Source organism: Lithobates pipiens, unplaced genomic scaffold (genome assembly GCF_037356315.1).
Source record: "Lithobates pipiens isolate NorthernLeopardFrog02 unplaced genomic scaffold, aLitPip1_a1.2 Scaffold_19, whole genome shotgun sequence".
Classification (NCBI taxonomy): domain Eukaryota; kingdom Metazoa; phylum Chordata; class Amphibia; order Anura; family Ranidae; genus Lithobates; species Lithobates pipiens.
Genome location: NW_027507764.1, coordinates 414,844,098 through 414,868,300, shown reverse-complemented (window position 1 = coordinate 414,868,300; position 24,203 = coordinate 414,844,098). Strand labels below are relative to the sequence as shown.

Here is a 24,203-nt window from a genome sequence, read left to right as displayed (position 1 = left end):
TCTGCAAATCGTTGCACCGCTGTAGGAGCTGCTGACAGTTTTTTCTCCTCTCTGCATCTGGGAACCTCCTAGGGACTACAGGCACTATTGTTGGCATTCACAGAACGCCCCAGGGTGGTGAGTCTAGCACTAAGTACCCCCCCCACCCCCCTCTCACGCGGCGGCATCAAGAGGGTGGGTCCTTCACTGTCCTAAGTCCCCTTGCAGGTGGCAGGCAGGATAACAGGATAGGGTCAGCATGGCTTCAGAAACTGGTGTTTCTTCCCCGAAATCCAGGCTATAGCAAACTTGTCACCTGCGGTTAGTGCGGTGCGCATGGACACCCTGACGGTGTTCCTTGACTACTATGTTGCTAAGATAGAGGTGGCATGTGGTAGGAAAGGTGCACGTAAGAGTCCTCTGCCCCCCCCCCCCCCGTCCTCTGGGGAGAGCTCTGATGCAGACTCAGGCCCTGCTGTGGCTGGAGACCCCTGCTCTGACCTATCAGACGTGGCTGACCAGGACCGTTTGGACAGTGAGGAGGATTCCCCGTCTGGGTCCGGGCACGACAAGACGCTGGTTGGAGCACTTATCACAGCTGTGCGTGATACCCTGAAGATTCAGGAGCCAGTGGATTCTTCTGCTGATGTACCGGTCCCTTTTGGGTCCCACAAGCCAGCACAGTCACCTAAGTTGTTCCCGTATTTGACTTATTTTGACAAATTCATCTACAAGAAATGGGGTAGCCCGCAACGGACCTTTTCGGTCCCCAAAAACTTGGCGGTGCGTTACCCCTTTGAGGAAAGCCTTCTTAAAAAGTGGTCGGCTCCTCTGGTCGTGGACCCCCCCGTATCTAGGTTAAATAAAGTAACCACGATCCCAGTTGAGGGTACTCCTGCATTCAAGGACCCCACGGACAGGAAGGCCAAAGCAGTGGCTCGTTCCTTGTTTCGGTTGTGGGGTCAGCCGTGCGACCTGTGCTGGCATCCGCTCTGGTGTCGCAGACATTGAATGAGTGGGCAACACCTTTGCACCGCGAATTGGGAGAGCAGCATGCCTCCCCTGTCTGCGTGGAGCTAGCAGACCAACTAGTGCATGACCTTAAGTACGTTTGTGACGCAGCCCTGGATACTCTCCCTCTGCTATCCAGGGCCTCAATGTCAGCCCTGGTGCTGAGGCGCCTTATTTGGCTGAAATGCTAGTCTGCTGACCAGGCATCCAAGAAAGCCTTGACGGATCTTCCCTTCCTTGGCGAACGGCTCTTTGGAGCCTCGTTGGATGACATTATTAAAAACGCCACGGGCGCTAAGAGTACACTACTCCCACAGGCCAGGAAAGCTAAGGAGCTACGCCGCAGGCAAGGCCCCTCCTTTTCTGCTCACATGCGGCTTTTTCATCCGCCCGGTGCTTCGGCAAAATGACCCAAGCCCGACAGGATGTCCATGGATGGTCAGAATGTCCCTGGAACCGCAAGCCTCACAAGCCTGCAAACAAAAGTGCTACCGCATGAAGGTTTGCCCCCACCCGTGTCTCGGGTGGGGGGGTCGTCTTCGGGAGTTTGCAGCCCGTTGGACCTTCCGGTTATCAGACCAATGGGCCTGCGATCTGATTTCCGCAGGTTACAAGATAGAGTTTCTCTCTTGCCCGCCAAACAGATTCTTCCCCTCCAGCATACACACGTCCCCGGTTCGCCGGGAGGCCCTGCTAGGGGCAGTAAGGGACTTGCTGAATCAGGGGGTGATTGTACCAGTTCTGGACTTGGAATGCTTCCAGGGGTTCTACTCAAATCGGTTTGTGTTTCCCAAGAGGGAAGGGGTACGTCCAATCTTGGACTTAAAAGCCCGCAATCACTTTGTAAAAGTGCAGAGGTTCAGAATGGAATCAGTTCGCTTAGTGGTTGCTGCACTCCATCAAGGGGACTCCCTGGCGTCTTTGGACATCCAGGATGCGTACCTGCATATACCTAATATGCCTTTGGCATCAAAAATGTCTGTGTTTGGCAGTCGGGGAAGCCCATTACCAGTTTGTGGCTCTTCCCTTTGGCCTAGCATCAGCCCCCCGAGTTTTTACCAAAGTACTGGCTCCTGTATTGGCGTTGCTGCGACAACGCGGGATCGCGATCGTGGGTTAGACGATCTCCTGAAAGCTTCTTCCGCCTCAGAAATAGAGGAGGATGTGGCGATCACCATGCAGACTCTGCAAGAATTTTGGTAGCTGTTGAACCTAAAGAAGTCGGCGGTTGTGCCGACCTAGCATCTGGAGTACCTGGGTTTACTATTGGATTCCAGGGAATCGAGGGTCTTTCTCCCCTCAGACAAATTGCAGACTCTCAGATCTGCGGTCAAACCACTGATGAACAGCAAGTGGTCATCACTCCGCTTTTGCATGCGAGTGCTGGGGCTCATGGTAGCCTCTTTCGAGGCTACCTTATGCCCAGTTCCACACCAGAGTCCTTCAGAAGGAGATCTTGACAAAATGGGACAAATCTCCCTTGTCCTTGGATCGGCACATCCAGGTGAGCCAGTCAGTCAGGGATTCCCTGATCTGATGGTTGAGGTCCCCGGTGATTCCGCCCGGAAAATCGTTCCTTCCGCTAAATTGGACGGTGGTCACTACGGACGCCAGCCTGGCCGGCTGGGGTGGAGTGATGGGGATTCAGTCGGCTCAGGGCCTCTGGTCGACGGAAGAATCCAAGTTGCCGATCAATCTGCTCGAATTGAGAGCGATCAGACTGTGCCTCCACACGTGGTCAACGTGTCTTCAAGGGCGTCCAACCAGGATACAGTCAGACAACGCCACGGCTGTGGCATAAATCACCAAGGGGGAAAAGAAGCTCCGCTGCTGCTCGAGAGGTCGCTCACTTTCTTCGGTGGGCAGAGCGACACGTTTCGGCCCTGTCAGCCATTTACATCCCAGGGGTGGAAAATTGGCAGGCGGACTATCTGAGTCGTCAGATGCTCAACCCAGGAGAATGAGCATTGCATTCGGAAGTACTCAGGCTGCTGTGCCTGAAATGGGCACACCAGATGTGGATCTATTGGCCTCCCGACTCAATCAGAAGGTCCCCAGATTCGTGTCCAGGACAAGAGATGTGTGGGCGGACGCGTCGGATGCGCTGGTGGCTCCGTGGGATCGGTACTAACTGATCTATGCCTTTCCTCCGCTGCAACTGTTGCCACGTCTGCTTTGCAGAGTGGAAGCCGAGGGGATTCCGGTAATCCTGATTGCCCCAGATTGGCCTCAGTGACCCTGGTACGCAGACCTGGTACCAGACGATTCCTGGTGTCTGCCGTTGCGAGAGGACCTCCTATCTCAAGGTCCAATCTTTCACCCTGCTTTACCATCGCTGGCTTTAACGGCCTGGCTGTTGAAAGCCAGGTATTGAGGAACCGGGGTCTGTCGGACTCGGTGATTCCGACTATGCTGAGAGCGTGGAAATCTTCTTCCAGGAAGATATACCATCGTACTTGGAAGGCCTATATCTCCATGTGTGAGGAGAAAGGGTGGCATCCGCGCTCCTTCTCTATATCCAGGATCCTGCTGTTTCTTCAGCAAGGTGTAGACCAGAGGTTTGCATTGAGCACCATCAAGGGGCAAATTTCAGCTTTGGCTTTTTTTCAGCGACCCCCCCCCTAGCGTCTCACTCACTAGTGAGTACTTTTGTTCAGGGTGTGCGCCATGTAGTCCCTCCGGTGCGTCCTCCGTTGCCTCCGTGGGATCTGAACCTGGTGTTGTTGGCGCTTCAGAAGCCACCATTTGAGAATATCAGGGAGATTCCTCTGTTGACCCTTTCACAGAAGGTGATCTTTCTAGTGGCCATCACATCGGCCAGGAGGGTGTCGGAACTGGCGGCCTTGTCCTGCAAGTCGCCGTATCTGGTCATCCACAGGGATAAGGTGGTGTTGCGTCCGCAACCGTCCTTTCTACCGAAAGTGGTCTCGGCATTTCATATCAATGAGGACATAGTATTACCATCGTTGTGTCCTAAGCTGAAGCACCCCAAAGAGGTGGCCCTTCACACTCTCGATGTGGTTAGGGCTCTGAAGGTATACCTGTCTGTCACAGCTTCCTTTCGGAAGTCAGACTCACTGTTTGTTTCGGTGGCTGGTCCTAAGAAGGGTATGGGGGTCTCGTCGGCCACCATTTCCAGGTGGATCAGACAGATTGTAGTCCAAGCCTATACCTTGAAGGGGCAGGTGCCTCCCTTTCCAGTCACGGCCCACTCTGCAAGAGCAATCGGGAACGTCTTGGGCATTCTGACACCAAGCGTCTGTCGCTCAGGTGTGTAAGGCGGCAACCTGGTCGTCTGTCCATACATTTACCAAGTTCTACAAGGTAGACGTCAGTGGATCGGCTGATGCTGGTTTTGGCCACAAAGTTTTGCAGGTGGCCATGTAATTGTTGTTGAGTTTTTTCCCTGGTTTTTCCATGAAAACACAGTACTGTTTCGTTATTGCACTGTTGCGTTACTTTCGCAAGGTTGTGGTCTGGGGGATCACTCCTGTTGAGGATACCTGGTTTTGTGGTGGAGATCCACACACTGCTGTTTTTTTGTGGGTTTAGTTTCACTAGTTCCCACTTGCCATGGTGGATGAAGTTTTTAATGCTGTTTTTCCCACCCCTCGTTTGGCACTGCTTGGGGACGTCCCATGTAGTTACGGAGAGGATCTGTGTCGATCGGTGAATATAAGAGAAAATAGGATTTTTGTACTCACCATAAAATCCTTTTCTCTGTAATTCACCGACCGACACAGCACCCACCCCTCCTTTTACTACGTTATACTGCTTGTTGACGTACTGAAGCTGCTAGCAGCAGGAAGAGGGTTGATAGCACAGGAATGGGGAGGATATAGAAGCAGTTTTAGAGGATTCTGCAGAAGACTTTTCTTTACCACACTTGCTTCTGAAGCAGGAGCTTCATGTAACATGCTTGCTAATCCTGGAGAAGCCCTACTGCTGTGTGTAAAAGCTTAGACACTAGAGGACTTGATTCTCCTCCATTTTTCCATGCCCCTTTGTGTACAAAAAGAACAAAATCTATCAAGATATTCCCTGTTTATTAACAAATAGAATGTGGAGTCTGTGACAAATGGATTACTCTAAAAATGAATAGTTATTCCAAAAATCTTTGCCAAACTATATCCAGTGGAAAAAGAGTTAACTAAAAAGTGGTCTTTTACTGTAGTTGACCTGCTGTCTTGGTCTTAAACATTTCACTGTACTATTAAGGCAGGGTTCACACTTGAGAATGCAACTGCTCACAGCAGGAGCGGTGCGTCTCCATTCACTATTTCAGGTCCAATTTCCTGAATTTTGGGCTGAATTCCGACCTGAAATGGACCAAAAGACACACAGGACTCTTGTGCAAGTTGCACTGGAGCTGCTGCAGAGATGTGTGAACTGGCTCCATAGAGAGCCGGTCACAATCTCCAGCTATGCAAATTGTATGCAGGGAAATCCACATCCAATTCGTACTGGTGTGAACCCAGCCTAATGCTTTACCATTGCAGTTAGCTTCTGCTCTGCCCCTTTTTTTTGTGGATTCTCTAGAACCTGTGATGACACAAATTTCCAGAATGGCTCTAATCTTTGTTCACATGTGCAGAATATTGCGATTAAAGTCTGAACAGCTGTAGCTGCTCCAAATAATCATCTCAAATGTTTGTCCTTTTGAGCAGGCATCTTTTTGGGGAAGCACTTTACCAATTAATCAAAAATGTCACAGGAAGGAATGTTTCACTTCCACAATGGACGATTCCAAACTCCATTCCTCAGTCCACCCCCCGCTCCCCCTCAAAACACAGAGCACCTTATCGCTCTACTCAGGCTCCAACTTCAATCTCTATATTCATTCCTTCCTTTCAGAGCTAGACTTGGGCCACAATGCACATCAATCTTTCCACACAGCCCACATCCCAATAAATGGGCCCCCTCACGGGTGTCACAGATGTCCTAGTCCTGTGGGTTCAATTAGTAGTTTTAAAGAGGCACAAAATAGAGTTCAAAACTCTACCCTGTTACCCCTTTCTTCTCTCAAATTTACCAAAAACTGCCTAAGAACAGTCAAAATTTGCGAAAGGCCCTGAGCCATATCTTATCTCAGTGAGTTGATATGCCAGTAACTACACAAGACAGATTCAAAGGTTATTATTCAAACCTGTTCATAGTTCCAAAGCTCAACAGAGGCATTTGTCTTATTCTGGACTTGATAGCCTTCAATAAAATATCCTTTAAATTCCAACATTTCTTGTGAAGTCTACTAGGTCAGTTATTGCCTGAGAGGAGGGGAATATCTGGCATCCATAGACTTCCAAGATGCCTTTTCCCACGTACAGTGCCTTGAAAGAGTACTCATACCCCTTGAAATTTTCCACATTTTGTCATGTTACAACCAAAAACATAAATGTATTTTATGTGATAGACCAACATAAAGTGGCACATAATTGTGAAGTGGATGGAAAATGATAAATGGTTTTCAAAATGTTTTACAAATATGTGAAAAGTGTGGCCCGCAGTTGTATTCAGCCCCCCGAATCAATACTTTGTAGAACCACTTTTCACTGCAATTACAGCTGCAAGTCTTTTTGGGTATGTCTCTACCAGCTTTGCACACCTAGAGAGTGACATTTTTCCCCATTCTTCGCAAAATAGCTCAAGCTCTGTCTGATTGGATGGAGAGCGTCTGTGAACAGTAATTGTCAAGCCTTGCCACAGATTGTCAATTGGATTTAGCTCTGGACTTTGACTGGGCCTTTCTAACACATGAATATGCTTTGATCTAAACCATTCCATTGTAGCCCTGACTGTATGCTTAGGGTCGTTGTCCTGCTAGGTGAACCCCTGCTCCAGTCTCAAGTCTCTTGCAGATTTCAACAGGTTTTCTTCTAAGGTTGCTCTGTATTTGGCTCTCCATCCATCTTCCCATCAACTCTGACCAGCTTCCCTGTACTTGCTGAAGAAAAGCATCTCCACAACATGATTCTGCCACCACCAAGTTTCATGGTGGGGATGGTGTGTTCAGGGTGATGTGCAATCTTTTTTTTTTTTTTTCTTTTTCTTTTGCTTTTAGGCCAAAAAGTTCAACTTTGTTTTCATCTGACCAGAGGACCTTCTTCCACATACAGTGCCTTGCGAAAGTATTCGGCCCCCTTAAACTTTTCAACCTTTTGCCACATTTCAGGCTTCAAACATAAAGATATAAAATTTTAATTTTTTGTGAAGAATCACCAACAAGTGGGACACAATTGTGAAGTGGAACGAAATCTATTGGATAATTTAAACTTTTTTAGCAAATAAAAAACTGAAAAGTGGTGCGTGCAAAATTATTCGGCCCCTTACTTTCAGTGCAGCAAACTCACTCCAGAAGTTCAGCGAGGATCTCTGAATGATCCAATGTTGTCCTAAATGACTGATGGTGATAAATAGAATCCACCTGTGTGTAATCAAGTCTCTGTATAAATGCACATGCTCTGTGATAGTCTCAGGGTTCTGTTGAAAGCGCAGAGAGCATCATGAAGACCAAGGAACACACCAGCTAGGTCCGTAATACTGTTGTGGAGAAGTTTAAAGCCGGATTTGGATACAAAAAGATTTCCCAAGCTTTAAACATCCCAAGGAGCACTGTGCAAGCAATCATTTTGAAATGGAAGGAGTATCGGACCACTGCAAATCTACCAAGACCTGGCTGTCCCTCTAAACTTTCAGCTCAGACAAGGAGAAGACTGATCAGAGATGCAGCCAAGAGGCCCATGATCACTCTGGATGAACTGCAGAGAACTACAGCTGAGGTTGGAGAGTCTGTCCATAGGACAACAATCAGTCGTACACTGCACAAATCTGGCCTTTATGGAAGAGTGGCAAGAAGAAAGCCATTTCTCAAAGATATCCTTAAAAAGTCTCGTCTAAAGTTTGCCACAAGCCACCTGGGAGACACACCAAACATGTGGAAGAAGGTGCTCTGGTCAGATGAAACCAAAATCAAACTTTTTGCCCACAATGCAAAACGATATGTTTGACGTAAAAGCAACACAGCTCATCACCCTCAACACACCATCCCCACTGTCAAACATGGTGGTGGCAGCATCATGGTTTGGGCCTGCTTTTCTTCAGCAGGGACAGGGAAGATGGTTAAAATTGAGGGGAAGATGGATGCAGCCAAATACAGGACCATTCTGGATGAAAACCTGTTGGAGTCTGCAAAAGACCTGAAACTGGGACAGAGATTTATCTTCCAACAAGACAATGATCCCAAACATACAGCAAAATCTACAAAGGAATGGTTCACAAATAAACGTATCCAGGTGTTAGAATGGCCAAGTCAAAGTCCAGACCTGAATCCAATCGAGAATCTGTGTAAAGAGCTGATAACTGCTGTTCACAAACGCTCTCCATCAAACCTTACTGAGCTCGAGCTGTTTTGCAAGGAAGAATGGGCAAGAATTTCAGTCTCTCGATGTGCAAAACTGATAGAGACATACCCCAAGCGGCTTGCAGCTGTAATCGCAGCAAAAGGTGGCTCTACAAAGTATTAACGCAAGGGGGCCGAATAATTTTGCACGCCCCACTTTTTCTTTTTCTTTTGATTAGTTAAAAAAGTTTCAAAAATCCAATAGATTTCGTTCCACTTCACAATTGTGTCCCACTTGTTGGTGATTCTTCACAAAAAATAAAAATTTTATATCTTTATGTTTGAAGCCTGAAATGTGGCAAAAGGTTGAAAAGTTCAAGGGGGCCGAATACGTTCGCAAGGCACTGTATTTGCTGTGTCCCCTACATGGTTTCTTTGTAAACTGCTAACAGAGTTATGGCTTTTATACAACAATGGCTTTCTTCTTGCCACTCTTCCATAAATGCCAGATTTGTGAAGTGCACAACAAATAGTTTTGTCCTGTGGATAGATTCTCCCACCTGATCTGTTGATCTCCGCAGCTCCTCCAGGGTTACCATGGGCCTCTTGGCTGCTTCTCTGATAAATGTGCTCCTTGCCCAACCTATCAGTTTAGGTGGATGGTCATGTCTTTGTAGGTTTGCAGTTGTGCCATACTTTTTTCCATTTTTGAATGATGGCTTGAACAGTGCTCCGTGAGATGTTCAAAGCTTGGGATATTTTTTTAATAACCTAACCCTGCTTTAAACTTATGGAAATGAGTGTGGCCTCTGGTAAGTTACTAGAGTAAGCATTGTTAGGTGCTTGTACTTGCTTTAAACTTCACAACTTTATCCTTGACCTGTGTGGTGTGTTCCTTGGCCTTTATGATGCTGTTTGTTAACTAAGGTTCTCTAATGCCTCATACACACGATCAAACAATCCAGTGTTTGTAGGCTCCGGCAGACTTTTTTTTTTACCCAAAAGTCCGGCGGACTAAGAAAGTAGTTTTGCACTCCAATCTGTCCGCCGGACTCGCATTTCGGCAGACAGTACGGCCGTGTGTGTGCCAGCCCGCCGTACTTTTGAAATGAACGGTCTTTTCCCGCCCGGAGAAAAGTCAGCTCATTTTGAGCACGTCTCCAGGTAGCTGGGACCAGTGAAGGAGGCGTCGCTGGCCCCGTCACCTGGTATGGACTTAAAGGGGAATCCCTACGCCGGCCAGGAAAGGGGGTAGGGACAAGCGAGCCCCCCCCCCCCCCCCGAGCCGTACCAGGCCGCGTGCCTTCAACATGGGGGGGTGTCACAAACTGAATAAAAGAATATGCCCTTTAATGAGATGTCTAGATCCAAATATGTCAAAGATGGGGGGGACACTGAATGTCAAATTCCCAACAATCTAATGACAAACATTCTGTTGCACCTTCCAAGTTTTGTTTAATCAAGCATTTACTTTGCCTTGTAAGTTAATGATCTGAAACAAAGTGATTTTTTGCTGTGTTTCTGCCTCTACCGAAAATGAAGTTTTTACTCAGACATTGTCCTGACAATGAAAGAGTTGAAGCATAAGTTCGCTTTTGTAAAAAAAATAATAATAATAAACGCAGATAAAAAAAAAAAAGAATTTTTCTTTTACTGGGAGCCTGCAAAGCATTTCACCCGCAATGCAGGACTCCTGCAGTGTGTCAATGTCAGTGTCAGCTATTTGCTCATATGAGCAGGCAGTTAAACTGACAGGAAGAAACCATGAACTGCCTAGAGGTCTCAACAGCACCCGGCTGAGTGGGCATAGCCCTGCACAGACTATTTTTTTTTTTTTTAAATTGTGACAGCTTTTGGGGAGAATATCCTGGCTCGCAGTCACTAGAGGCAGCGAGTTGGGGAGAGGCTGCAACAGTGGAAAAACCCTTAAATCGGTTGGCACATATGACATGTTCCCAAAGATGAACTTATACTTTAACTGGTAGTCTCTGAGAAATGTATCAATTGCTTAGCTCTGTGTCTGTCTGTGGAGCACAGGAATCAGAATGCCTTGTAGTAATGCAGGCAGCTTTTACTGTACACATGTAAAATGCACAAATGACTGTGTGGTCTCTATATCTGATCCAGTTGTGATGAAATAGCTTAACTTAGACCCCTTTCACACTGGGGCATTTTTCAGGAGCTTTTGGGCTAAAAATAGCGGCTGTAAAGCACCTGAAATATGCCTCCCCTGCAGCCCCAGTGTGAGAGCCTAAGGCTGCATTCACACCTGAGCGTAGCGTTTTCAAGCGTTTTTTGCGGTGTTTTTTACCGCGATTTGCGGTGTTTTTTACTGCGTTTCACATCGGTTTTTACTGCGTTTTTTACCACGATTTGCCGCGAATTTGTGCCGGGCAAAAGGTCACCAATGTTAAAAGAAGAAAAACGCCCAAATCAGCCCAATTTGCGTGACAAAAAAGGGTCCGGAACTTGTTTGAGCTTCAGGCGTAGGGCTTCAGGCGACTTGGAGTGGAGATGTGAACCATCTCCATTGAGAATAATGGATTTTTTCCCCTCCAGCATTTTGTAGCTTCAGGCGTCAAGCTACAAAACGCTCAGGTGTGAATGGGGTCTAAGTGCTTTCACACTGGGGTGGTGTGCTTGTAGGATGTTAGAAAAGTCTAACTTGCAGGATCTCTAGCCCAGGCAGTGGTGCTTTGCTGGAGCTTTTAACACTTTATTCGGCCACTAGCGGGGGTTTAAAGCGCCGCAATAACAGCGGTAAAGCCCCGCATGGAAGTAGCCTTAGTCTTACTAACTTGGTAGACAGTGACTTGATCCAAATAACATCTTGCAGATTGTAGAAAGCTTTAGTCCTAAACTTGTGCAGATCGTAACAAATGAGTGTAACAAATGAGAATAGTGTGTCTAGCTTCAGTAGAGTACAGTATATGTGGCGAATGTAGTCTAAAGCATGAAGAAGGGGTAGTACTAAGCTCATAAAGCATCCCCTAGCTACAGAATGAGGTAGGGACAACATTTTTTTTTTAAGGCAGACAATACATGTGTAACATAATATCTGTATGGTTTCTTAACAGTTTTGATTGGTGTGCTGTCCCTAAAAAAAGAGGAATTATTCCATTTGAGTGCTATAATAGGATATCTGGAGTGTTATTTACAAATGACAAGTTTGGAGTCAGCACAAATAAACTGACTTTCTTAGATTTGGGATTAAAACTACAGGACAAAAACACACTTTTTACAAGGATATTAAATGGACAGGTGAGCAGCTTTTTTTGTTTATTTTGTTTTTAATAACCATGAATTGTATTTCTTTGAATTTTGCAGTTAGCAACAAATTGTTGAGAGAATAAAGTACAGTAAAAATACAACCCTTTTTTGCCACAGTGGTTTGATATATCTGTCATGTGTTAAAGCAGCCCTGTAGATGAGAAAATACCATGTCACCACCTATTTGCAGTATCATTAACAGTCCAGCATGCTAAATAAAAATCAATCTGAGTTGCAATAAACGCAATTTAAAATAGAACTACAGGCAACACTTTTTTTTTCATTTTGGGTAGAGTAAGGGAGGGTTTATGAACCCTGTAACAACCCAAAATTTGGGATTTTCTTTTACTTTCAATACCCATGCTATAAGAACAATAGAGAGGGTGAATCTCCCTAACTGGGACACGGACAGCAATAAAAACTGACAGGTGTTCTAACCCCTCTCCCCTCTTTCTAAAATTACAAAAAAAAAGTTTTGCCTTTTAGATATACTTTAGAACGGTGGTGTATCGATGCTGAGTATGTTTCTATAGTACTGCTTTAGAAATATTTCTATTCAGCATTGGTATGCTGTTTATGTCATTTATAGCTGCTCAGAATGTTTTATCTTGCATGTTGTGCTTTGTTGTTATAAATGCTACAATTAAGTGATGAGGCTGCCGAAATGTGTGGCCTGAATATATTGATCAAAGACCACTATGGTCATGTTTACCTCTTTTGTGATAGGAGTGGTCATGAGACCATGCTTACTGAAGACCAGCCCTCTTCTGCTGGCCTTATGTGAGGAATGCTGGCAGGCAGGAAAGATGAGGCTGGCCATGCTGCTGCTAGCACCACAACTTATTAGGCTTTGCTAGGTGAATATACATACTGTAACTATTATTTTTGCCGATATCAGAACTATTTTGATAAAACAGTACAGTTCCGTGAAAAAGTATCCAAACCCCTTGAAATGTTCCACATTTTGTCATGTTACAACCAAAAATGTAAATAAATTTTTATTGAAATTTTATGTGATTGATCAGCACTAAGTGGCACATAATTGTGAAGTGAAAGAAAAATGATCAATTGTTTTTAACATTTTTTACAAATACAGTGGATATAAAAAGTCTAAACACCTCTGTTAAAATGTCAGGTTTCTGTGATGTAAAAACATGAGACAAAGAAATCATTTCAGAAATTTTTCCGCCTTTAATCTCTTCCTGACCAGCTGCTGCAGTTGTATTGCGGCAGGTTGGCTCCACTGGGCGAACTGATGCATGTACCCGACAGTCGCGATGACCGCCGGGCACCTGCGATCGTTCCACACAGACTGAATGGAGATCTGTCAATGTAAACAGACAGACCTCCGTGCTGTCAAGGGTGAGGAGAGTGATCTGTTGTTCATAGTAAGTATCCTCACCATTCAGTCCCCTCCCCCACAGAATCACTCCCTAGGGAACCCAGTTAACCCCTTGATTGCCCCCTACTGTTAACCCCTTCCCTGTCAGTGACATTTACACAGTAATCAGTGCATTTTTATAGCTGTATAAATGTCAGTGGTCCCAACAATGTGTCAAAAGTGTCTGATATGTCCACCATAAGTCTTGATTAAAAATCACTGATCACCGCCATTACTAGTAAAAAAAATAATAATGCCACAAATCTTTTCCCTATTTTGTAGATGCTATAACTTTTGCTCAAATGAATCAATATACGCTTATTGTGATTTTTATTATCAAACATATATAGATGAATACAAATTGGCCTAAACAGGAAAAAAATAGCTTTTCTCTTATATTCACTGACAAAGCTCCTCTCTTTAGCCATTGGGTTGTTACGCCACCTTTAGGATAGGACTAGGCATAACATGATAACATGTAATCTAAAACTCAGAACTTTTTAGTTCCACCTGAGGGGCAGTCCCTTAGGTAACAACCCCTTAGCCTGCCATGCAGCCTTAGTTTTTTTCTGCCTAGTGAAGAAAGACCTAGGAACCCTGCAGGCCCATCAGTCCATGTTTTTTCTGCAGAGGCTTTGCTTTTTGCGCAAGATTAAAGATGCTGTGATCTGCTATCAGTAGCCGGCTGGGTGACAGGCTGGATACTCTTATGCTTGTAGTCTCCCCAGACCGGCCAGTGAGCGTGTGCAGACCAGAGCTCCGCGCTGGGTTGGCCACGACATACCTCAGCTCCAGAGGTGGTCGGCGAGCGTACTGCCCCGGGGGAAAAAATATGACCGGGCTACTGATGTTTGCGTCACAGTGTGCCAGGCCAGCAGCCACCCCATACTGATCGGAGAGTGGGTCTGTGATGGAATGTCTCCCAGCTCTGCAGGACTGCTGCGCCTGCTTTGGTGGGGCTGAGCAGCTGGGCATTCCCTGGGAGGTCGATTTTAGGGGTCCCTCACCTCCCTCTCTTCTCTCCCTGTCCCTATCTAACTTCCCCGTCTCCCTGTGGGGGATGCTGCAGAGTGGTGTGCGTGTCATGTACTGGGGAATGTGAGGGGGAACTGCGCTGGCTGTGCCCTAGATGTTTGTGAATCTCTCTATGGAGGCTGTGTCTGTTGATTGCTGTAGCTCTGTTCACCGCCATTTTCTGTGCCTGTTTGCGTCACTGTCCCTCATGGTATACAGTGTTCGGGGGGGCCATCTTTGGTGGGTCAGGGAGCCGCATGCTTCCCTGTAGCTCGGCGGCCATTTTCCCTGTGATTATGTCTTTTATACTGCACGCTTGGCGGCCATTTTCTTGAAGCCTAAACCTGTTTTTGATCAGCTTCAGCGCCATTTGCAGCAGCTCCTGACAGCGCAGTGTGATCTCCTATGCACCTGTGAGCTGACACATGCACTACTAGCTGGACAGCGCAGAACCAGTCAGGGGGGTGAGTCCTGCGGGAAAGAGCCCCTCAGCCAGCAGCAGTTAGGAGGGTGGCACCATCACTGTCCTAAGTCCCCATCAGGTGGCAGACAGGGTAGAATCAGCATGGCTTCAGAAACTGGTGTTTCTTCCCCCGAAATCCAGGCACTTGCAACTAGTTCGCCTGCAGACTGTACAGTGCATCTGGACGCTTTGTCGGCGGTCCTCAATTCGTTCGTTGACAAGATGGAGGCGGTGCGTGGGCACAAAGGTGGTAAAAAAAGGCCCCAGCCCCCCCCCCCCTCCGTCCGCCGGGGAGAACTCTGACGCAGACTCGGGCCCTGCTGAGGCTGATGACCCCTGCTCTGTCGTTTCAGATGACGCTGACCAGGACCGATCCCTCTGCTGATGTAGCAGTCCCTTAAGCCAGCCCGTTCACCTAAGGTGTTCCCGTATCTGACTTATTTTGATAAGTTCATTTACAAGGAATGGGGTCGACCACAACAGATCTTTTCGGTCCCCAAATACATGGCGGTGCGTTACCCCTTTGAGGAGAGCCTTCTCAAAAAATGGGAATGTCGGCTCCCCCAGTTGTGGACCCCCCAGTATCCAGGTTAAAAAAGTAACCACGATCCCAGTAGAGGGGACTCCTGCATTTAAGGACCTCCCGGACAGGAAGGCTGAGGCAGTGGCTCGTTCCTTGTTTATGGTTGTGGGGTCGACCATGCGACCAGTACTGGTATCTGCACTGGTGTCGCAGGCACTGAGTGGGTTTCCAGGTTCTTTAAAGGTTTAAGTAGACCGAGTCCAGTCAGTTTACATCCCTTTCCAGTTTGGGATCTATCTTTAGTATTGCAGGCTCTTACAGAGGATCCTGTTGAGCCTATCCGTTCTTGTATGGTAAAATTTTTAACCTTCAAGGTTTTTTTGGTAGCAATCACTACCCGCGAGAAGGGTTAGTGAGCTAGAAGCCCTCTCAAGGAGGGCGCCTTTCCTTCAGGTTTTTCTGGATCGGATTATTTTTATAACCAATCCGGCCTTTTTGCTAAATGTAGCTTCACAATTCCATAGAAGTCAGGAAATTTGTTTGCCCACTTTTTGTTCAAATCCTGTGAGGGAACAGTAACATGTCTTTCACAAGTTAGATGTCAGGAGGTGTGTGTTAAAATACCTGGAGATTACGGAGCAATTCAGGAAGTCTGATTCATTCTTTTGTTTCTTTTTCAGGAGCTAGGAAGGGGTCCAAAGCCTCTAGAAATACTATAGCCAGGTGGATAAGGTTGGCAATCAGTCATGCATACATAGCAAAGGGGGTGGAGGTCCCGGAAGGTATTAGGGCCCATTCCACTAGTGCTATGGCAACGTCACAAGCAGAGTGGGCTGGTGCTACATCAGAGCAGATCTGCAGAGCAGCAACATGATCAAGTTTTAAGACTTTCCTTAAGCACTACAGACTGGACTTATTGTCTGCCCAGGACCAGGCCTTTGGGCGTAAAGTCCTACAAGCAGTAGTCCCACCCTAGGGTAAGTGTTCGCTTATCCTCTCAAGTGTGCTGTCCTGAAAGACGAAAGAGGGAAAATCGAAGTTACCGGTAACGTTTTTTTCCAGGAGCCTTTGAGGACAGCACTGGTACCCACCCAAAATAATATCTTACCATTAGGACATGAGAGCATCAGGTATGTGTCATTTTTTATGATGTATCCTTATGTCTCCCTAGTCTAGCCGGAGGTGCTCGTGCAAAAGCTGAAGGGCTGGAGAGAAAGAATGGTTTTAAAGATCTGGTGGAGGCGGTGTTTCCTGAGAAGGGAGGAGCCGAGGTCTCAAGTGTGCTGTCCTGAAAGACTCCTGGAAAAAACGTTACCAGTAAAGTAACTTTGATTTTTTCCCAAAAAGTGAACGTATCCTTTAACCACAATAATATAAACTAATGTGATTTTTTGTTTAGCACACTTGCATGGTTTTATGAATAGTTAGCAACTATCCACTCTTGACTGTCACTGAGCTATTTTTTTAAGATTATGATGATTAAGGAATTGTCAGATAGATACTATGAATCAGTTTGAGACAGAAGCACATTTAAATCACACCTGTTTAATAATAAAAAAAGTAAACAGATTAAACGTAGTCAAAACATAGCCAGAGTTCAGGAACTGGAACCAAAACGTCAGGGAGCTAGAGAACAGCATACTAGAACAGTAAGCCGGATCTGAAGCCAGAAGGAAAGTCAGCCAGGCAAGTCTTTAACAGGAACACAGGAGGATGTCTCTAGAGCTGTGACCAAGGCAAAGGAAGAGATCATCTGGACTGAACGGCTTAAGTAGGCAGGACTGACGAGCAGGATATCGTCAACAGGTGAGTCACTGTGTATAGATGGGAGCTGGCAATTGGCTGACAGCTGAGTGGCCAGCTCAGAGAAGGAAGGGCTGAGCCCAGCCCTGACAGGAATTAAACATCGGAGTCCAGTTTTATAGGAACAGTCCATCGAAAGGGAAAATGTTATGTTTGTTTAAGGCTTAGAGGCTGATTCAATCCCTGACTTCTCTGTGTGCTTGATATTCCCACGCAGTCTCTCTCCAACTGTAGGTTTTAGGTTTATAATGTTATGAAGTCAACAGCATGTAAAATTAATTTTGTTTGTTTTTTTTCTTTTTTCCAGGAGCAGAGAGTAAAAATTGATCGAGAATTTGCAGCATGGTTAAAAAATTGCCATGAAACATATGACAAGCAAATACATTTTTTGGGCTTCAAAGGTATCATTACTCGTCAGGACATAGCTTCAAAGCGCATGCAAACTCCTTGGGCAGCATATACATCCATAGAGTGGGATGGAAAAACCTACAAAGCTGGACAACTGGTAAGTTATACTTTTTGTTTTCTTTTTCCTAATCTGTTTACAACCTGTATATGCAGTGTCCAAGAAGTGGACTTTTTTTTGCTGGAAACCTCATATACACTATTTGATCCTGTGTTTGTGCTGGAAGCATGCTCTTAGCACTAAGACCGAGCTGTTACCTACAGCTTTGGGTCTCGTTCTAATGATCGGGAGCTAGCAGAATGTCTCCCAATTATGTGATAGCTGTGACTAGCTGATCACTGATGTGTAGTCTTTATCCAGTCTTTATCCAGTGTTTCTCCTTTCCCCGTACAGGCACGGTCACGTATATGTACATCACTGGCTTTTTTCTGGGTTCAGGGCCAGGGCCATCTTTAACCACTTGGGCCCATACTACGTCTATTGACGTCATGGGCTTTCGGTGGTTATATCTGAATGATGCCTGAGGCCACAGACATCATTAAGTTATCGGCGCTTGCAGCCGGCGATTCCCTGCACCATAAGAACGATCATAGCGGCTGTTCCGCCGCTTGAGCATTCTTACGGGAGGGGGGGGACGTCCCCTCCCGCCGCCCTCCGGTGCTTGTACCGACTCACTGCTTCCATCGGTGAGTCGGTGACAGGATCCGCCGCCCCCGCCAGTTACCATAGAGATTTCCGGTGGACCAGATCGTCCCCGGAGTCTCTGATCGTTCGGAGGCCGGGCGCGATGTTATGACGTCACGCCTGGCCTCGGTATTCAAATTAACGGTGCCGATTTGGCAGGGAAGACGGGATCTTTTTTTTTTTTATTCTTCCCAGCTTAGAGGTGAGATATGGGGTCCTATTGACCCCATATCTCACTGTAAATATGTGCCATATTCCTATTACAAGGGATGTTTACATTCCTTGTAATAGGAATAAAAATCATAAATTTTTTATTTTTTTTTAAGTGTAAAACTAAAAATAAAAAAATTTAACAATACAAAAAAAAAAAAAAAAAAAGGAAAGCGCCCCTGCCTCGTGAGTTCGCACACAGAAGCCAACGCATACATAAGTCCCGCCCACATATGAAAACTGTGTTCAAACCACACGTGAGGTATCGCCGTGAACATTGGAGCGAGAGCAATAATTCTAGCCCTAGACCTCCCCTGTACCCCAAAACATGTAACCAGTAAAAAAATTTAAAGTCGCCTATGGGGATTTTTAAATACCAAAGTTTGCCGCCATTCCACAAGCGTGTGCAATTTTGAAGCGTGACATGTTGGGTATCTACTCTGCGTATCCTCCTCTTTCACATTGTGCAAAAAAATTGGGCTAACTTTACTGTGTTTTTTTTTTTAAGCATGAAAATGTTTTTTTTTTCTGAAAAAAACGTGTTCAAAAAATTGCTGCGCAAATACCGTGCGAGATAAAAAGTTGTAACGACCGCCATTGTATTCTCTAGGGTCTTTGCTAAAAAAACATATATAATGTTTGGGGGTGCTATGTCATTTTCTAGCAAAAAAATTAGGAATTTTTCTTGTAGGAGAGAAATGTCAGAATTGGCCTGGGCGCGAAGTGGTTAATATTGATTGGACCCTGGGCAAACATTTCTTGTTTGCCCAGGGTCCAATCAATATTAACCACTTCGCGCCCAGGCCAATTCTGACATTTCTCTCCTACAAGTAAAATTCCTAATTTTTTGCTAGAAAATGACATAGCACCCCCAAACATTATATATGTTTTTTTTACTCTCCACCAGCTCTGAGACATAAAGTAAATAGCAGCTAGACTTAAAATCTGTTTTCTGTATTAGATCAGGCAGCAATTGGTGAATTATTGCTTACTGACTGGTTACAGCACACATTATCGCTAACTGATTAGTTGTTAGCGGTTACAGCAAATGATTTCTGCTTGTTAATTGGTTGCTAGAGATTACTGTACAGTAATATTGCTCACTGATTGGTTGCTAGAAGTTACAGCACATCATCTCCTCACTGCAGGAGAGCATGATTTACATAACAATGCCGCTGGATGCAGCTTTTTACTTAGTAATGCTGCCGCTATTTACATATGAATTACGGTTATTTACATGTAAACACAAGGTCTGACAGTGAATCATCTGTATACAACAATAGGGCAATCCTCCTGATTGACCGAGACACAGCAGTGGCGCCATTGGCTCCTGCGGTTGGCAGCCAATCGGGGGAGAAAGAGGGTGGAGCCAGGTCAGGGATCAGTGTATGAATGGATACATGGATTTCTGACTCTACTCGGGTGCCCCACAGAAAGCTGCTGGCTTAGGGGCCACTCGAAAGTAGAGAGGGGCCAGGAGAAGCAAAAGGGACCAGAGAAGAGGAGGATGCAGGCGGCTCTGTGCAAAACCAATTGCACAGAGGAGGTAAGTAACGATTATTGTGTGTTTTTTTTTTTTTTTTTTTTTTTTTTTTTAACAAATCTTTACAATCACTTTACTCTTTCCTTCCTACTGAGAAAGTCGACTTCATTTCTGGCTATGGAGTGTCCACACACTGATGACACAGTTCTTTTTCCATGGGTGCTTTTTAATCTTGGAGTAACTTTCTGCCGTCTCTTATAACTATTCATCTGCCCCCAGTACTTATACACAATTCTATAGTGCCTGGCCACCATACCAGGGCAGATGCGAACTGAGCAAAGCAAAATATTTGTGGTTAGCAGACAGATTACTGGGTTCTATGACAGTACAACTAAAATGCAGGCTGAGTTCAAGGAATAGTCCAATAATCCGGTCCAAAGTCATACACAGCAGGGCAGACAGATGGGGAGCTTGACCAGGAACAACACACATATCACTCTCTATCGCAAGTATCCAAATGAGGGTTTAGCTCACTTATAACAGGTTTGAGTTTCCACCCAGACTGACTACATCAACCAGCCTACAGGTGGACAAACACAGAAAGAAAGCCATAGCCAAAACTTGGATGCTGTAATTGAGGAACAGGAGCAATTCAGTGCCTTGCAAAAGTATTCACCCCCTTGGCATTTTTCGTGTTTTGTTGCCTCACAACCTGGAATTAACATGGATTGTTTGAGGATTTGCATCATTTAATTTACAGAACATGCCCACAACCTTTGAAGATTTTTTATCTTATTTTATTGTGAAGCAAACAACAAATATGACAAAATATCAGAAAAAGTCAATTGCATAACTATTCATCTCCCTAAAGTCAATACTTTGTAGAGCCACCTTTTGCAGCTATCACAGCTCCAAGTTGCTTTGGATAAGTCTATATGAGCTTGCCACAACTTACCACTGGGATTTTTGCCCATTCCTCCTTGCAAAACTGCTCAAGCTCCTTCAAGTTGGATGGTTTGGGCTTTTGAACAGCAATCTTTAAGTCTGACCACAAATTTTCTAATGGATTGAGGTCTGGGCTTTGACTAGGCCATTCCAACACATTTTTACCCTAAAACCACTCAAGTGTTGCTTTAGCAGTGTTTTTGGGGTAATTGTCCTGCTGGAAGGTGAACCTCCATCCTAGCCTAAAATGACTCACAGAGTGCTACAAGTTTTGCTCAAGAATATTCCTGTATTTAGCACCATCCATCTTTCCCTCAACTCTGACCAGTTTCCCAGTCCTACTGCTGAAAAGGATGGTGTTCTTTGGGTGATGTGTTGGGTTTGCGCCAGACATGGCGTTTTCTTTGATGAACAGAAAGTTCAGTTTTAGTCTCATCAGATCAGAGCACCTTCCTCAATACATTGCAAGGCACTGTCGATGCTCCTGCGATGTCGGGAATGACTTGCGCAGCTTGAGAAAGGGATCTGGGTTTGAATCTGACTGAGAGTGATTGGGTGGGCTATCAACACCTACATACACAAGGAGTCTTTAAATATCTCCATGCAAGAAAATGGCTACGAGCTCAGGTCCTATTGGTATAGTAAAACCCACCTTACTGTATAGAATATCCTCATCAGTATCCAGTGTAGGCGCTGTGGTAAGGAAAAGGGCACTCTACTTCACATTTGGCCATTTCCAGCGATGCAAGGGTTCTGGAAGGTAGTTTGTGACATGGTTGTGCTGGTTTCTACCCTTCTGTTTAAATTCACACCAGCCCAATACCTTTTAACTGCAGTCTCTGCTCGTTTATACAATAAGTTTGTGTTGGTTCATATGATTAATGGGGCTAGGCTATGTGTCCCGGTCAACTGAAGGTCAAAATTACCCCCTTCTATAAAAGAGGAATCGCTCATATTGGGGAAATGGAAAATTAAATCCATATATCACAGGATAGAGTTTCTAAATTCACACAGACATTAACATGCTAAGAGCACCTTATGTAGACTCCCTATTACCGCAGCCACTTGGTCAAAAATATAAACCAGGTCCCCTACTCCTTTTAGCTGTAGGCTTCCTCCAATCATGTGTAGGTGAAGGGAAGTGCTGACAATTCAATTAAGTCTACTGCACCAGAAGAACCCTTCCAAACACACACAACAAATCAAGTGTAGCACTGTCCCCTCTATTCCTATTCCAACAGTAAACAGTCTGAATGTATATTCTCTGCTCTAGGTGTTGCAGCTCTCCCACAAGTCCACTGGGTGGTGGACATGAATCTGAAAATATATAAAGCAAGATACAGCGCACGCCAGCCCTAGTGTGTTATCGTTTAATTGATGAAGTTCAATATATAAAAACAAGGGTTGCACTCACAAACATCCGGTGTAAAAAGGCATAAACAGCTCCATAAAAGCCTCCTCTCTTGGGCTGTAAAGATCAGTTGGCTCAGAGCGACTTGAGATGTGATGAAGAGTTTCAGTAAGCACAAGCCACCTGCTTCCTTGTATCACACCCCTCTCAAAGCACTTGCACGGACCAGCCGGCGCTGCGTGACATCACTCATGGCTGGGGAGGGGGTGTACAGTGATACAGCTAACTCCTCTTGTACACTTGTGCGCTTGCTAGGACAATATGTGTTTGGAGGCATGGCCTCCTTCAGGTTACGCCCTCATATCCTCAAGTGATCTTATATGCTCGAACCCTCCGCCCCTCCTAACCATGAACCAATGGCATCATACAGTCCAGGAGCACGGAGTACACAGCAAGAAGTATCTACAAAGCTGAGTTGGTTATATCGCAACAGCATCCTAAAATGTATAATACAATTCAGTATAGAAAAAGTACACTAACTTTCATATCAATCTTAATAATGACGAGAACATTCTTATCATATATTATTAAAATCTATTGAAAACACTTATTTGAGAAGTACTATATAAAATATAAAACAAGACATACTATATATATAGGTTAATAGCATCAACCACAGAAAAACACACTGCGAGAGCATAGTCATACATTTCAAATGAATTCATGATATATGATACAACATCATATCGATAAAGATGCAAAAGCTCATAATATATCCAATATAATAATTCATAGTATTTATTATATATGTATAATGTATTTCATTTTTTTTTGGGGCTTTTTGATGTGAATTGTCAAGAAGATGTATATGATATTATATTATGTGTATGCTGGGATCCTATACTGGAACAGATACCTATTGGATGTCATAATAGTCTAATTATACAATCTATAAGACGAGAGTGTGAAACTAGGATAATAGTGTGTGTATATATATATATATGTATATGTATATGTGTATATATATATATATATATATATATATATATATATATATATATATATATATATATATATATATATATATAAATGTGTGTGTGTGTGTGTGTGTGTAAATATGTATAAAAAAAAAACTTAAATTTAAAAATATTAAAATTAAAAACTAGATAATAACAATTGGAATTTATTATAAATGGGATATTATCATATGAGAGTACCTAGTTCTATTTCTTCATTTAAACCCTTCCGGTGTCATGCTGTTTAAAGTAAAAATCCAAAAGGATTCACGTTTACATAAACAAGCAAAACCTTCACCTTCCAAGATGGACATAGGTATGGGTTCTATAGCAAAGCGTTCCAACCCTATAGTACTGCCATCATGTTATGCTTAAAATGAAGTGGCACACTATGCTTCTCAACCTTTTTTTCTATGAACCTACGGTGTTCACCAAAATGAGTCCTCATCGCCCGCACCGTTCGACCTTCATAGAGGTACCCACATGGGCACCTCAACCCATAGATAACAAACTGGGTATTGCGACATATGACTTGTTTAATGTAGAAGGTACGGCCATCTTTACAACTAAGTGACTTCTGGCCATGAGAAATTAATTTACACTCTTTACATTTAGTGCCTTTACATCTTTAACATCCTGTAATTTTAAAGAATTGAGGAATGTTTTGCATTTTCAAATTTTCTTTATCTTTAAAGCGGGAGTAAACCCGCAGATGGTTTTTTTTTTTTTCTACCTGCAAAGGAAAAGGCATAATGAGCTAGTATGCAGTGCATACTAGTTCATTATGAAATACTTACCTTAGAACGAGGCCCCGACATCTGGTCCGATCCACGCCGAGGGAGCTGACATGCTCCCTCTGTGTTTCTTCCGGGTATCGCGTCTCCGGCTCTGTGAGCGGCCGGATCCGCGATATCGACGCAGGAGGTTTCATCTCGGCCGGGTCCGGCCAATGCCGGGCTTTCAGCCGAGAATCCCCTTGTGCGCATGTGCCGCTGCAGTCAGCGACGCATACCGAGGGGAATATCTCCTAAACCGTACAGATTTAGGAGATATTTTTTTTACCTACAGGTAAGCCTTATTATAGGCTTTCCTGTAGGTAAAAGTAAAAAAAAAAAGAGTATACAACCACTTTAAGGCGACTAGGGGCAATTAAACTTTTCACATTTTTTGCACGTTGGAACACTACCCGAGGTTTATTGGGGAGGATTTTTTCAAGTGCTTTGTCCTGCCCCAAAATTGGCCAATGCTTTTGGACAGCTCTTTTTATAGCACAGTGCTGATCATCAAACGTTGTGATGAAGAGTATATCATGTTGGTCTTTTGCAGAT

At 44.7% G+C, this 24,203-nt stretch overlaps 1 protein-coding gene across 3 annotated transcripts in view; it reads left to right on the top strand.

The window, feature by feature from the left end:
* Positions 1-24,203, top strand: part of SMCHD1 (structural maintenance of chromosomes flexible hinge domain containing 1) — a 621,656-nt gene that overhangs the window by 194,083 nt on the left and 403,370 nt on the right. For all 3 annotated transcript variants that reach the window (XM_077492529.1, XM_077492527.1, XM_077492528.1), the window contains exons 12-13: positions 11,404-11,587; positions 17,088-17,285. In XM_077492529.1, coding sequence (XP_077348655.1) covers positions 11,404-11,587; positions 17,088-17,285 — 382 coding nt within the window. The remainder of the gene's footprint in view (positions 1-11,403; positions 11,588-17,087; positions 17,286-24,203) is intronic.